Source organism: Erpetoichthys calabaricus, chromosome 6, assembly GCF_900747795.2.
Source record: "Erpetoichthys calabaricus chromosome 6, fErpCal1.3, whole genome shotgun sequence".
NCBI lineage: Eukaryota > Metazoa > Chordata > Cladistia > Polypteriformes > Polypteridae > Erpetoichthys > Erpetoichthys calabaricus.
The window spans coordinates 68182759-68198339 of record NC_041399.2 but is presented as its reverse complement, the minus strand read 5'-3'; the positions used below and the strand labels follow the sequence as shown (position 1 = coordinate 68198339).

Here is a 15581-nt window from a genome sequence, read left to right as displayed (position 1 = left end):
TTTAAGTAGTTAAGTAAGTTTTATTTTTAATTAATACTATTCTTTTATCAAGTTATTTTTTGGAACTGGAAGTCTCCACTGGTAGAAATTACATAGTTCTAATGCAAGTAAAATGCAAGTAAAGTAGTTGTTTAAATGCTGAATTGACTTTCACTGCTGCTTGTTATTAAAACACTGAAAAGGCACATGGGTGTCATCTTTGTACTTCCCAAATCACATCTATTTGCATGGGTTTAGAGAGTAAAATAAAAGTAATTAGTAATGTGATCTGTTTTTCCAGGAAGTAATGAGTAAAGTAATACTATCCTAATCTGACCAAAATAATTTAGTAATTTATAATGGATTACTTTCTTTGAGTATATCATATGAAATGGTACTCTGCAGACCCACTAATTAACCATCTAGACGTTCTGAAATCCTCAGATTTAAAATGGGGGTTGGAGTGGTCTCTGAAAATAAATTTAAAAATGTGATGATGTTGGAAAACACTGGGTTTGCAATAAATTATTGGAGCAGCTGGCATAGAGCTCTTTACAGGCATTTGGGGAAAGGCAGCTGGCAGGGCTACAGGCTCGAGTAGGAGAAGCGCATCTGGCAGAGATTTTCATAAACAAAGAAACAGTGGCATCAGTGCTTGCCTTGGTCTCAGTAATACTGATGAGTGTGACACTGAATAGCAGAAGGTGACAGAGACTGTCAATATAGAGACCTTGAAAAGTTTCACTGGAACAATGTTTTACCCTCAGAATAACTTGCTTCTGCCTTCAATACTATTTACTAATCAGAGCTGCAGCCCTGGTTTGTGGCAGGGTAGCAAATTGATTCATAGCTCACAAGTACCTCAAGTAACATGACAAAATAGCCATTTTAATGTTGTACAAGCAGCATCTGAGTTCATGTGTCAAATGAAAACTGCAAGTTCTGAGTGATGCTAGTCAGAAGAACAAAATCTGATAACTGTGGATCTGTGTAGGATTGCCATTTTTCTACTTACCAATAGGATTCTCTATAGCTAAATTACTAATTATTCCCTTGTACCAGAGTAAGATTTCAGTTTTCAGGCAGCAGTGACCGGACTCCCCCAATTACCAAGGAGTATTTCACACACTGAAGCCAAAGTTTCTCCTAAACAATGAGTATTTTTCCACTAGGCAGATTTCAAAACCAAAAGTATGAAGACTTGACCAGTCTTGTACACCAACTATAAAACCAAAATCTGTATTAGCAAAAGACTGAAATTTTGACAGCTTCATATATTTTCTTGAAAGCACTTGATAACAAACATGGTGGAATAGGCTGTCTATAGCATAGAGAAAACTACATCAAAACTAAGACAGTTGTTCTTGTTTGTTCTGCTCCTGATCTCTGTTAATGCACTTTTTTGTTTTGTTAAACTTGGTGCTTGGAAGAAATTCTTGTTGGCTGAAGGGTTTGAATCTGCAACTGTGTCTTAACCCATTTGAGTGTGTCATTGTAGACATTTTTAATTAAATGTACAATTCTACATACAATTACTAATGTACTACTCAGTTATAGATTATGTTTACAGGGTGAATGAACAGACTTTAGTTCATGTCAAAGAAATTAAAATGTCTATTTTGCATATGCACATGACATGGGAAAACGTGCTTAATTACACTTTAAACACAATTCAGCTAAACACAATTCAAGGTTTGACCCTAAGCCTGAAACACTGGATAGGATATCAGACAATAAACAGCATTATTTTAAAAAACTGATCTCCTATATTCCAAAAAATATTTTAATTGATATTAGAAACTCTTTAGTTAAGAAATAGAGATTTTCACTTTACCTATGTTTCCATTTTCCATTGCTCTTATATCTGGTCTTAACCGACAATCAGTTTTAGGGATGACACCCTCCATTTCTTTATCCAGTTCATTCAAATTCATTGCAAAGCTAGTGAAGTTGTACATCTACAACAAAGAAATAGAAATGAGGTAAATACTGAAAATGTTCTAAAGCAGATTTACAGAATCAATGAGAAGACTCCCTGATTGACATCTCTTGTTAAAATATCTGATGATGTATAAATAAGAAGATAAAAATGAATGAGAACAGGGACTAGAAATTAAGCCAACTGGAAGGACTGAACTTCACAGTACTGGTAGGAAATGTAGCAGCATTTTTATTATAAAATTTAAGGAAAGAAGAAAAGATCTGTATTACTAACCGAGAATGGTAAACCGGATGGCATGGACGCAGGTACACGGCGATGGGACCATGAGACATACTGCGCAGGCGCGTACAGCACGCGTCTCATAAACCGCACGCAAAGTCGTATGGAAGACGCAGGCGTCACCGCCATATTGTGGGTGGCACTACTACGGAAGGCGCAGGCGTCACCGCCATATTGTGAGTGGCACTACTGCGGAGTGAAGTTAGGAATAATGTGCTGCTTGGGATTGTACAAACCACTGAACGCTTTACACCGAATTCAAACACAATACAACTCAACGATACAAACACGAGCCCACCTAGATAAGATCAATGAACGCAGGCGCCTACAACTCGCGTCTGAAACTGCGGAAGCAAAGCAGGCACGGGTCCAAGATGAACGAGTTCGACTAATGTATTTCAGGATACCCAACGCCGGGGGTAGGTGAGCAAAGCGAGCAGGGGGCGGAGCCCCCCTTGTTTAATTATGACTGGAGAAATCCTCTTACACCCCAGAAGACAGCAGATAAATGCTGATGATGCATGTAGAATATACGTTTGACTTGATTTAGTCTGCATTCCACACCAAGACTGGGACAACAAAGCACAATGAATCTGATATTCTAGTATCACACATTTTCAAATGCTTTAATCTACTCTATACTGTATATATAAAATCCTAAGCCTAAAAGTGCAACGATTTTATGTGACTTTTTTGTCATGCTTTAAATTGAGCTTATTTTAAAACCTACATATATATGTTTGGTATCATTCTTTTCAGAATTTATCGATCTTTTTCAGATTCTTATTCCGTTTTAAAATTATAAACTAAAAAATATCAAGAACTCACATCCCGTGAGATGAATCTTTGTGCCAAGAGATTTAACCACACCCAGAGCCGGAAATAAAAGACAAAGAGTAGAACAGCTGCTGTACAGGCTTTTAAATGTTTCAAAGCACCGTGCAAGATGCAGATCACGTGGCAAGGCGGCAGCAGCAGCAAGACAGCAGCTGATCGAGCAAAGAGGAGGTTAAAAAAAAATAAAAATATTTGTTTCCCATTGTATCACCGTTTATGAGGGGGTTTCAGAGGAGCGACCGCGTCTTCTTGGGGTGCTTTCAGTCCCCCTCTTCACAATGTAAGCAGCAGAAACGCGAACTTGCTGGCGTGTAGCGCAGCTGGAGGTGGGAATTGGTCAGCGAAGCGAGCAGGGGGCGAACCCCCTACTTTCATATACTAATGAGCCTGGACTTAAACCTGATCAGTACAGTCTTTTGAATGAGCCTCCGAAAGGCACAGCTGGTTTTGATTCTACAATCTACTTCCATGTTATAAAGTTATGTTGTACACTCACTTTGTCTACTCACTCAAGACTATTGGTACAGATTACTGGTTTCTTTTTCTATACATATAACATTTAATAATAACTGCTTTATTTCTTATTGATTCTGATGTAAATATGAATTTTATATTTTCTATTACTGTTAATGAGCTAGAGAAGAAGGAGACGACAACATTATGATCACCTGAACTTCAGGCTAAAAATCTTCCAGCATAGATATTGTATTTTGTCTGTGTCTCCTTTATTCAAATTATAAAATGTTTATTTCAGAGGCCTCTATAGTTATTAGGGGTGAGATCATTGACAGACATTTTATTGACCGATTTCCAGAATCTTTTAAAAAAAGTTAATATTTAAAGTAAGTGACCAAACCAAATCAAGATTCATGACAAGTAGCTTAAATAAGCAATGCCCATCAGCTTTGTTTTGTTTTCTGTGGACAACCTGCTGTAAGCTGCCATGTCACTGTGCTAAAATCTGAAGTGAAACAGAATCACTGTACTTTAAGGTTTTATACTTTTTCCCCTTTTGGCCTCTAATTAGGCCAATTATTAATTATTTGCATTAGTATTGTATTTCATTTAAGCACATCTTATCTAGTGTAATAAGGTTTTGACATGAGTTTCATTTGGTGATGTAGCATTAATATAGTGCAGAGAATATTTGTGCCAGTAGGTTGTGAATAATTCACTCATCCCTTTGTCTAATCTGCTTATTTCAAAACAGGACAGTAGTGACTGGAGCTTATCCTGGTAAGAGTTAGGCACAAAGGAAGTATCAATCCTGAGCAGGATTCCATGGTAGAAATGCCATAACTAATGCATTCATTTTTTATCCACCAGATATATGAATATTTTAAGGAAGCAAACAAATACAAATTAAATAATCAAGGAGTTATTCAGAGAAAAGGCACATTTTTCAAGGTAACACATTACCTAACTAACTTGTTACAGGGTGCCCACTGGTCAGATAAAAAAAAGACATTTGATTTTAAATTTTGCTCCATTTGTTTAAGAGATAAACACATTATTGACAATTATTTTTTGAATTCCAGAACAACATTTTGGGACAGAAATCTATGCCAATTTTTGCAGAATTTTCTATCCCGTTATATTTTTTACGAGTGAGCAGATTTTTGCATTCAACAAAGATACGTCAGACAAGGCTGGAGTATAAATAATAATAATAAAACATTAGAGAATATATGCCACTATCAGCAAAGAACAAATGATCAAGGAGCCATGAGGAAACTTAAAAAAAAAAAGATGAGCTCATGGGTTCAAATGCCATTTAAAATGTTTAACTACATTATCAATGTACTTGGATAAGCTTAAACTATAATAAAATTATAAATGTAGACAAAAAATGCATTTGTTTCTAACCTAAGATGAGAGACTTTCTAAGCAGAACAGGGAAAGCTGCCAAACACAATCAAGAAAACATTAGGGCACACGTAAGTACAAAGAGAATTTCCTGTGATGCGACTACGTTTTGTGTTAATTTTTTTTACATTTTAAGGCAGCTGAAGCAAGACAGTGGCCACTTAAGGTCATCAAGATGTTCACAAGTACCACATTTCACTACTATTCCAAGGTTGTTTTGGTCAGGATTAATTAAATCTATTCATTTAAGGTGAAAGAAATAAAACCCCTGCTGAACCGGAAATTATTTTGTAAAACGTCCATTAAGCAAGATTTATTCAGAGATAGCCCTTTGGCAAATGCATACATCAAAAGCTATCCCAAATAATAGTTGAAGGAAATGACCCAATCCAAATACACATCTACTAGCTGTGCTATCCATCTAAGATGAGTTGAAATCTAAGTAAGTTTTTATTTGATACATGGGTTGTCCATTTGATCTGAAATAATAATATGCACCATATCCCTTTCCCTCATGGCGGCTTGAGCTACCCATTTTCATTGTTTCCTCTTGCTGTCACTCATTGAACTGACCACACTGCAAAAAATCAGTGTGAAAAAAATGAGAAAAAATAAATAAAAAACAAGAAGAAGGTATTAGAATCAAGCAAAATGATCTGCCAATATAGTGAGAAAGTTTAACTTGTTAAATTTTCTAAAAATGAGATTATATATCTTACACATACAAATCTACTCAAGTCAGTTATTCTTAAAATAAAAAAAACAAGATCTATTATTTCTTTTCAAGATTGTCTGGCTTGTTAAGATTTCATTTTTTGCAGTGCACTATCACTGTCAAAGGGTTTTGCAGGGAAAATGTGGCGAAGGTTGCTATTGTTTTGGCCTGGTTTAACAACTCTAGCCTACCTAGACGTGTTGGGGCTTTGGTTTTCCTGAGTCGATTTATCAGTATTTTTCACTCAAACAATGCAAACCATGCAAAGTTTTCAGTCAATAGCATGACAGCTATAAATCTTGTTCATGTGGCCCAAAAAGGTGCAAGAAAATTGCTACTATGCTGCTGTTGCCAGCATATAACATTGGACAACAGACATGGTTGATAAGACCAATTTTTTATTTTAGAACCTTATTTGATATTTTTATCATCATTTTTGATTTTTTGACTCTTCTTCTACATGTTTTTCCAATTTTTTAATTTTACTTCCAAACCCAAGCAACTGAAAAGACACACAGGTACACAGACACTTGTCCTTTTATTAAGGTGGATGTTTGAAAAGAGTAGAATCCAAATGAAAGCAACTAAGAGAAAGAGGGATTCACCACATAACAAAACGCAAAAGACCAAAATCAGGCACAAAATGTTGTAATTCCCCACTGAGGGGGAAGAGGTCAGGTTCAATGCCCCCTGCATGGCATCTGTAAGATGTTTAAACCGTGTGCAAATAGATATTAACATTTTTTAGATGACTTCTATTCTCTTCTAATATATTGACGATGTATTCTTGCAAACATCCATCTGCTGTCAAATGTGATAAGCAAAGGTTTGTAAAGCACCTTACAAAGATAGATGTGCACTACTTAAAGACGTTTTAGTCACTGCAAGCCTAAATTCAACGTGTGACTGAGTGACATTGCTTTGTTTCAAGCATAGTAATTCTCTTTACATTTTCACATGCGGGATGCAAATGAAAGAAGTCCCTTCACATTGCTTTTAATGAAACTAAAGGTTCCTTGATAGGTCTTATGTTAACATCTACAAATTGTTTGTTTGTAATGGTTGATAAACAACTTACAGAACTGCTTGTTAGTGAATAATGTAATGTTACATATCTAATTCAGGGCACGTGATTTGATCAAGAAGAAACAATGTTTAATGATCTCTCCATAGGCTGAGATGTCTTCAGTGAGTTGTTTGCCCTTCAATGAATGCTGTAATAGGGATTGATAAACGAACTCATAATGTATTTCCAGCTGCATTACTATCCATGTCTAGCAAGATGTTATAATAATAATAAATTGTATTTATAATGCGCCTTTCCCATGTTATAACCACAAAACTTCAGTAAGTCCTTAGAACTGGATACGAAATTGGTTTTATATGTAATGAGGGTATAGATCATACCTGCTCCCCAACCTCAGACGATAGTTAAATACACATGTATGTCTGATATACTTGAGCCACCATCACTTGACATTATGATTTTGTCTGATTGATACAATACAGTTTTTGTTTTGAGAAGAGGATGCAAAGTCTTAAAATGCACCTTTCTACTGTAGCTAAAGACAGCATTACGTCTCACTTGGAATATCCATTCTGCAAAATAATAGCTAACTAATGTCCCACTACTTTTAGGACATGCTGTTTTTTAGTATATGATGCAATGAATGCTGCTGTTGCCTAAGGCCCTGGGCTGCTGGGTTGGGAACCAGAGACTAGCTGACAAGACAGAGAGAAGGATCCCATCTTAATCATTGTGCTCTACATCCTCAGGCGATCTGATCAGTCTAATACTAATTCAAGATTATGAAGATATGGCTTTACTGCATATTCCATTAACTCTATAATGATATCTAAATCTATGAACCCTTTCATTTGTGCGTTGGTAAAATGAGAAAATATTCAGAAACTAAATCAACATATTAATACCTGGGAGGAATTTGGTGGTCTAGGTGCAATCCTCCACAGAAGTCGACTCCCTGGAATTACTTGAACAGTTTCAGCATCTGGCATTGGCATTTCATCAGGTTCTTCAGAGCTTGTTGTCTTTAAAACATACAAACAGTTCAAAATCAAATTAAATACACTTAATTAGTAAATTATTTGTTAATCACCACACCTTCTTAAGTGATTGTGCACTGTTACCAATATCTGTTAACAGGCGTAAGGTCTAGGGACACATAGAAATAGGGAACTAAAAACTCAGGGTGTTGCAGAGAAGATTGTGCTCTTTTTTCAGCAGGTGACTTGTAAGAAGTACGTAAAAAAGGACAGGAGGATCAGATGGATAGCTGAGTAAACCCAGGTCAAGAGGGCCGCTGTCTAGTGAAAATGACTGCCTTTTCTGGTCCTGTATTCTCAGGGGAATATAAAAGATACCCATAGACATATCAAGTGTTCATTATTAGGAATGAGCATCTGTAATTTAGTATTACCCTAAGTTCTTGTCTATAAGCCGCGGCTTATCTAAGGAAAAAAGTTGTGAAAATGAAAAAATAGAATATCGGCTTATACATAAATCCGGCTTATACAGTAATCCCTCCTCCATCGCGGGGGTTGCGTTCCAGAGCCACCCGCGAAATAAGAAAATCCGCGATATGTTTATATGGTTATTTTTATATTGTCATGCTTGGGTCACAGATTTGCGCAGAAACACAGGAGGTTGTAGAGAGACAGGAACGTTATTCAAACACTGCAAACAAACATTTGTCTCTTTTTCAAAAGTTTAAACTGTGCTCCATGACAAGACAGAGATGACAGTTCTGTCTCACAATTAAAAGAGTGCAAACATATCTTCCTCTTCAAAGGTGTGTGTGTCAGGAGCACAGAATGTCACATAGATAGAGAAAACAATCTCTAGCAAACAAATCAGTGGTGCTGTTTGGCTTTTAGGTATGCGAAGCACCGCGGCACAAAGCTGTTGAAGGCGGCAGCTCACACCCCCCTCCGTCAGGAGCAGGAAGAGAGAGAGAGAGAGAGAGAGAGACACAGAGAGAGAGTTTGTTTTTCAGTCAAAAATCAATACGTGCCCTTCGAGCTTTTAAGTATGCGAAGCACTGTGCAGCATGTCTTTTCAGGAATCAGCTTTACAAAAGATAGCAACGTGAAGATAATCTTTCAGCATTTTTAGACGAGCGTCCATATCGTCTAGGTGTGCGAACAGCCCCCCTGCTCAATCCCCATACGTCAGGATCACAGATAGTCAGCGCAAGAGAGACAGAAAAGTAAGCAATCTAGCTTCTCAGCCATCTGCCAATAGCGTCCCTTGTATGAAATCAACTGGGCAAACCAACTGAGGAAGCATGTACCAGAAATTAAAAGACCCATTGTCTGCAGAAATCCGCGAACCAGCAAAAAATCCGCGATATATATTTAAATATGCTTACATATAAAATCACAATTTAAATGACCGCTACGCGCGCGTGTTGACTCAGCGACGCCCAGAGCAGAAAGAACGCGCTCCGGCCGCTCCAACCATGCCATGCGGGGAGTGAGAGAGACGCCAATATCTCACACTCGCACCCATTTAATTTCTTTAAGGGGGGAGAGAGTGAGACCACTGACCTCCCTCCCTTCTATTAGTTATAGGTTATAGTACGTTCGGCTTATCCATGAGTCCGGCTTATCTATGATACGATTTTATTTTAAAAATTCGTATGATTTTTGGTCTCCGGCTTATACATGAGTCCGGCTTATAGACAAGAACCTAGGGTATATTCCCATTGCTTAAAACAGCAGAGCTGTCATGTTAAAACTGCTATCCAGAACCATTTAGGCTAATAAGAATTTAGTCTGAAACACTATATATTTTTCCTTATTTTACTTTATATATATATATATATATGTTGCTAGAAACTAAACATGTTGGCAGAATATTAAAAAAGATTATTTAGGTTGTTATTTAATGTTAATTCTGTGTAAATGTGCTTATTCTCTAATGCTTAAATTCACATTAACTTCTACAATCATTTCAAATAGCTGGGCCAAACACAGAAGGCAAGAGATTGCTGGGGGCAAATATAGCATGACAATGGCATACATCAGAGAATAGTCCAGTAGGACCCTGGTAGAGAGAAACAGAATCACATGGACAGGACAGGCTAAGGTGTGCAAAGTCCTGCATAAATGGTGGGTGCATGGTGCAGGGATTCCAATATAGCAGAGAAAGAAAAACCTCAGTAATGAGAGAGAAAAAAAAGAGGCCAACGGGTGTGCAGGATGATGGAAATGAGAAGAGGAGGAGAATGATTTTGGTACTTAATGGAAAGAGGTATAGGTCAGAGTCAAGGGGAGATCTTCATGTGATCTACTTAGATCTGTGCATGCATGGGTTACCCGTTGTCTTGTGGGTGTGGAAGGCCACAGTGAAGTTGCTCGTCCACCCACATCCCCATTAAATTATACATATTTGTTTAGGAAAAAAAATGTCTGAATGGCTTAATTTTGCACACTACACTTTACCTCTCCACCATGGTTTATTGTGCTGAATAAAGATAACCTGTTACTGAGTATCATGTGCGACTGAAGAACCACCTGCACTGGAAGTGGTGTATCAAAGTGTTGTACATGATGGAACAATTTCACAGTTTTTCTTAATATCACAATATGGAGTATACAGTAGTTCATCCATCCATCTATTGTCTATACCCTAATTTAGTATTGGTAATCCAAGCCCAGTCTCCTTGCTGCATGCATGGCTGCAGCACTACCACTGCATCACTGTGCCACCCTATAGTTCATGTAAAAAAGATACTTTAAAGAGTTACCGTGCTTGATAAGGAAAGGAACTAAAAGAATGACTTAAAAAATAGATTTTAAGTTCAGTTGTTATACGTACTGCTTTGTTAATCTTCTTCTCATCTGCATTTCTCTTGTCGTTCTTCTTATGTTCATCAAAGACTCCTGAGTCCACTGTGTATAAGCACTCTGTCCACTTTCCATAAAGTGCACAAAGCTTCTTTTTACTTTAAGCAATAAACAAAATAATTCTAGGTTAAGTCAATGACTGTAAATAAATCAATGTGGTGTGTTAAAAAGATACAAAAACACAATTCTGTCTTAATTAAAACTATTAAGTTGCTAAATATCTTTGGTTAAAACTTGCACTGTTTTTCAGTTAACAAAGCAAAAAGTATAACATGAACTCTCTGGGAAACACAATTACCCTATCAATACACTAAACGTTTTTCCTTTTTGTAGTAATTCTTTGTCTATTAAACACAAATCTAAACTACTGAAAGGTTTATTATTTTCACACATATTGCTGTTTGAGTAGAACACAACAGCATTACCAAGTTGGTTCTATCAAAATATTCTGACATGTTGAATAGAAAATGTTAAGTTCTCTGCGTAAATTCTATCTATCTATCTAAATGCAACACACACAAAGCTCAATAGCTAGATGATGGTGAATTCTATTTATAGCTATTGCTAGAATTTTATTAAATTATAAACATGATATAGAACGGCACAAGAGAACAAGAGTTTATGTACTCGGGAAGCTGCTTCTTCAATATTTTATATTTCAATTTGAAAGTAAAATTGTATTACAGAATATCTAAAAAACAACTTATTTCAATAGTGAATAAGTATGAACTTATTTCAGTATTGCAAGGTTCAAAATTTGAGAAAAACAGTGAAGACGACAAATATTTAATCTTTAATACAAGACAACTTAAAGTTCAAATTCATACCTAGACACACAGAATGAATATAAATCACTGAGCTAAAGCAATTTTTCTCTCTTTTTTTTTTTTAATAATGTGCTGCTTATGTAACCTTCACTTGGTAAATACACATGGCATGATGAAAACTGAAATATAAATAACTGCATAAATGAAAACATTTGACAGTCTTATAGGAACTAAAAAGGGTTTTCTTACTTTTTGTCAAGAATATAACCTTCAACTTTGTGTAATTCTTTTCCAAAAAGACCACAGGGTTTAAAGCTCAGACAGCACCTTTCCCCTGTTCTATGAAGAAAAATACATATTTTAAATATAAAGCCAAGCAGAAAAAAATATGTGAAAACAGCAACTTTACTACAATAATACAAGACGGTGCTTTTCAATAGCTCTGCTACAGAAGCACCAATTTATAAGGCACAGTGAAACATGCCAACAACCACAGGCAAATGGAGGACTTTCCTAATCAATGATAGTGTAAAGCCTAATGTTACTTTGTAAACCAGAACACTTTTTATTTGCTGTTTCTATCTACAAATACTAGACTTAGGAAATGTAAATAAATTATTTCTTTCTTGCATATACAAATACTTTTTTTTTATCATTTTCTTGCTTTTGTAACATGATGTGTTTTTAAAATAATACTCGGTTTTCAATGACACAACAATACTACTGAAATTATCTGCATTTAAAATATACATGTATTTGAGTGCTGTTTCTGAAAGAAAAAAAAAAGCCACAAACACAAAACCCCCCAAACCATTTCTCAGACTGCTTTTGTCCTTTTCATCTGAAAGTGGGGAAATACCATTCATTATCACAACATTCCATTCCTTCTCACAATATCATGTCCATATTTAATTTCTACTGTTTGTCACCCTTGAAACATGACTACTACCACATGTAGAACTAACTTTATGTTACTATTATTTTTTTTTAAGTTATACAAAGTCCTGTTTGGGACATGGTGGTGTTAAATTGGTTATTTCTTTTTTTCACAAGGCTCCAAGGATCTGAGTTTGAATCTCAGCCCTGTCTTGGTCTCTATGGAGTTTGCACATTCTCCCATATACATGCCAATATTTGAATGTTACTTAAGTGTCCTTAAGTATGCCCTGCAATGAATTACCATCGAGATCAAGTCTAAATCCTGCCTTGTGCCCAATCCATCTAAAACAAAATATGCAAATTAATGGCATTCTACATAAAACATAGAAAATTCTATGAAAGTAGTATTTAGCAAGACTATTAAAAATTGTAATGTTTCTACTTTTAATAAACTTAAAGATTATAAATTAAACAGAGTACATTGAGTGTTTTATTTCTCTCTGAGAGTCATTATAAATACAGAATAGTTCTGGATGAACAAATACAGAGTACTATAAGCTGCTATCTAAAACAATACCACTGGTATTTGCTAGTGGGATAACATAACGTTTTATTACTTACTATATGTTTTGTGTAATACTGTATGTGCATCAAGACTGCGGTCAGACCACACTAAATTTCTAAAACTACCACACACCTGATACCACCTTTGAGCCTGAAATTTATACTCTGATGTTAACTTATCTCTGGAGAATAAAAATAAAACTACAGTATATAACAAATCTCAACTTACTTGTGGTTGGTGATTTCTACATTTCCATACTGTTCTATCCACAATTTGCCAACAATGATATTATGAACACAGCAAGTGGGGTTTGTCCAGGTATATGATTCATTGTGTCTGTAAAATAAGGAAATCAGTATTTATGCAGTAAACTGATTAGAGACTTATTCTAAAGTGTGAAAAATACCATAAATAATTTAGTCCACAAAGCTCTCTTAGCAGAAAACACCCCTTAAGAATACTTTAATGCAAAGAAATTGTTTAAAAATAAAAAACAGTACTTAATTTAATCTTCATTTAATAATACCAGTCTCCACCGTAGGCTTTGACATGGTAGAAGATGTCTGACTTAATCATATTCTTTATTGTGCAAATTCAAATCCTGCATTAGCTTCAGATTTCTGGTATAGCACTGCTGAAAGAACTGGAGCAAGTTTAAAAACAGAAATATAATTATAAATTGTCGGCGTACATAACACTAGTCATGCTTTAAAGTATGAAAATAACAAAATACGTTGATTACATTTGCTTACTTAATTAATAATTATGATTTTTTCTGATTTATTCTGCTATACTTAATTTTTCTATTAAAAAGGATGTGGTTTATACATTTTATATATATTTCTATGCTAAAATGTATTTTTCAATAACGTGGATAAGGACACAAATACGTGTACCAGATTTATAATAAAAACAAAAAAACAGAATGTATTGCACTAAGTGAAATCATTGTGCATCTATCCATACATTTTGTTAGTTTACTTTTTCCATTACAAGTCCTCATTATATAGATTATAGTAATACTTTTAGTAGCAAGCAACACTGTCAGCACATATACAATATTTAGATCCTTATAAATATTCTTTAGTTTGGCAATTCCATATTATATTTCCTATAAAGTTGTTTCTAGAAAGTAATTGTTTTTCTACTGTGATAAACACAGAAAAAGTGTAAAATATGATAACATTTTATGGAGTATAATCAAGTATACACTTCCACCTAAAATAACCATAGCAAGTGACCTAGTGGCTGTAAAATCTCTATTAAAATAGACAGTGTACAGTGAGAGACTAAATGAAGCAATCTTATCATTAACAAACGACGCATCAGGAGCGCCACTTTTGGGTCATTTTTGTTTGCCAAACATGTAACACAGTAGCTCGCATGTGAAATACTGTGAGCTGAGGCTGAACCACGCCTTTTTTACGGCTGCATCTATACACACGCGAGGTTATATTAAAAATAGACAAAAATCTTTGCAATAAAGGTAAAACTCTAATAGAGCAAATATTTATGGTATGTTGGATGACATGTCTAGAATAATTTATCAGATGGGATTTTCAGTGTATAGGTCATGAATAAGACACTGTCATTCAGTAAAGTAGAATGGAAGTGTTGCAGTGGTTCACAAAGGAGACATAAAACCACCCAGTGAATTAGAATGAGCCGGACAGATGAATTACGTTGATGATCCTTCACAGGCAGTGGATAAATATTGCATTTCAAGTATAAAGGAAATTAAAGCATTGTGTTAACACTAATAAATATATAGCAAATATTCTTCAAAAATCAGACTTGCTAATGTAAAATGAAAACACATTATTACCACCAGAAGAGAAGACAGTACAGGCAAAACTTTTAAAAAGTTTTACACAACATTTATTAACATACAGTGTAAAGACACTCTTTACATACATACAGTACATATTACTGTGTGTATACATAATACATAAACACAGAATACACACATATATAAATAAATCCACTACTTGTCAGGCAGGATTTTCATGTTTAATACCTGTCTTACAGCCGGAGACTCACCAGCATTCACTAGATGGGTTGCTTTAAATGACATTGTGTGACATGCACCAAACTGCCATTTGCTCACATTCAAAATTAGTTTTCTGGATGTCTGAAACGCATATGTTGGTGTGTGAGTATTGTGAGGGGAGGGGTACTCAAGTTGGCATAAGGCAGTCTTAAGTTCCATAGGAGAGCCATTAGTAGCCATTATAATACATGAGATCACACTGGGTGTTAGGGTTGGTACCACGTCTGCAAGTCTATACAACAAATTTAAATCTGCACTCCTTTTAGTCACATACATTAATGTAAACTTACTTTAGAAGCTCTAGTGTTATTATTCCTTTGGGCTCCGCTTCTACACTTTTCCCCCAAAATTTAAGTTTCGGATAAATTGACCCATGGAAGACAAAGTCATTCTTCAGTCCTTCTGCATGAAAAGCACTGACTGGAGGATGGTGACTGACCTGTTCCGATATTAATCTGAATCCTAAATCTTCCCTAAATGCAAAACAAATTTGGGGAGACAAAGATAAATGGTAACAGGGAACATAATTTTAGAAAGTGATAAATATATACTATGTATAGGAAAATGAATACTGAAATTTAAATGCTAAAAGTTAACATTAAACAGAAAAAAAAAATAACCACAATAAAAGATAAGAAATACAATGCTTTGTTTAAAGCTACATAAACCAATCCTAATAACTGAAGTTGTTCATACCTTACAAGCTCATAGGTTTCCCCCAGAAGAGGGTTGAAAGGTTTACCCGTTCTTTCCCATTGCGAGGCAACAGCAGACACTGCAAATGCTGCAACACACTGCATACAAATATGAGAATGAAAACATAAAAATATGTT

The 15581-nt window shown here is 35.4% G+C and overlaps 1 protein-coding gene across 5 annotated transcripts in view; it reads right to left on the bottom strand.

Annotated features, from left to right (window-relative positions):
• The window catches only part of osbpl1a (oxysterol binding protein-like 1A), a 226803-nt gene that overhangs the window by 16572 nt on the left and 194650 nt on the right, over nucleotides 1-15581 (bottom strand). For all 5 annotated transcript variants that reach the window (XM_028803652.2, XM_028803651.2, XM_051928916.1 and 2 more), the window contains 7 exons: nucleotides 15445-15542; nucleotides 15039-15221; nucleotides 12927-13034; nucleotides 11504-11593; nucleotides 10459-10585; nucleotides 7551-7667; nucleotides 1814-1937 (listed from right to left, as the gene is read on the bottom strand). In XM_028803652.2, coding sequence (XP_028659485.1) covers nucleotides 1814-1937; nucleotides 7551-7667; nucleotides 10459-10585; nucleotides 11504-11593; nucleotides 12927-13034; nucleotides 15039-15221; nucleotides 15445-15542 — 847 coding nt within the window. The remainder of the gene's footprint in view (nucleotides 1-1813; nucleotides 1938-7550; nucleotides 7668-10458; nucleotides 10586-11503; nucleotides 11594-12926; nucleotides 13035-15038; nucleotides 15222-15444; nucleotides 15543-15581) is intronic.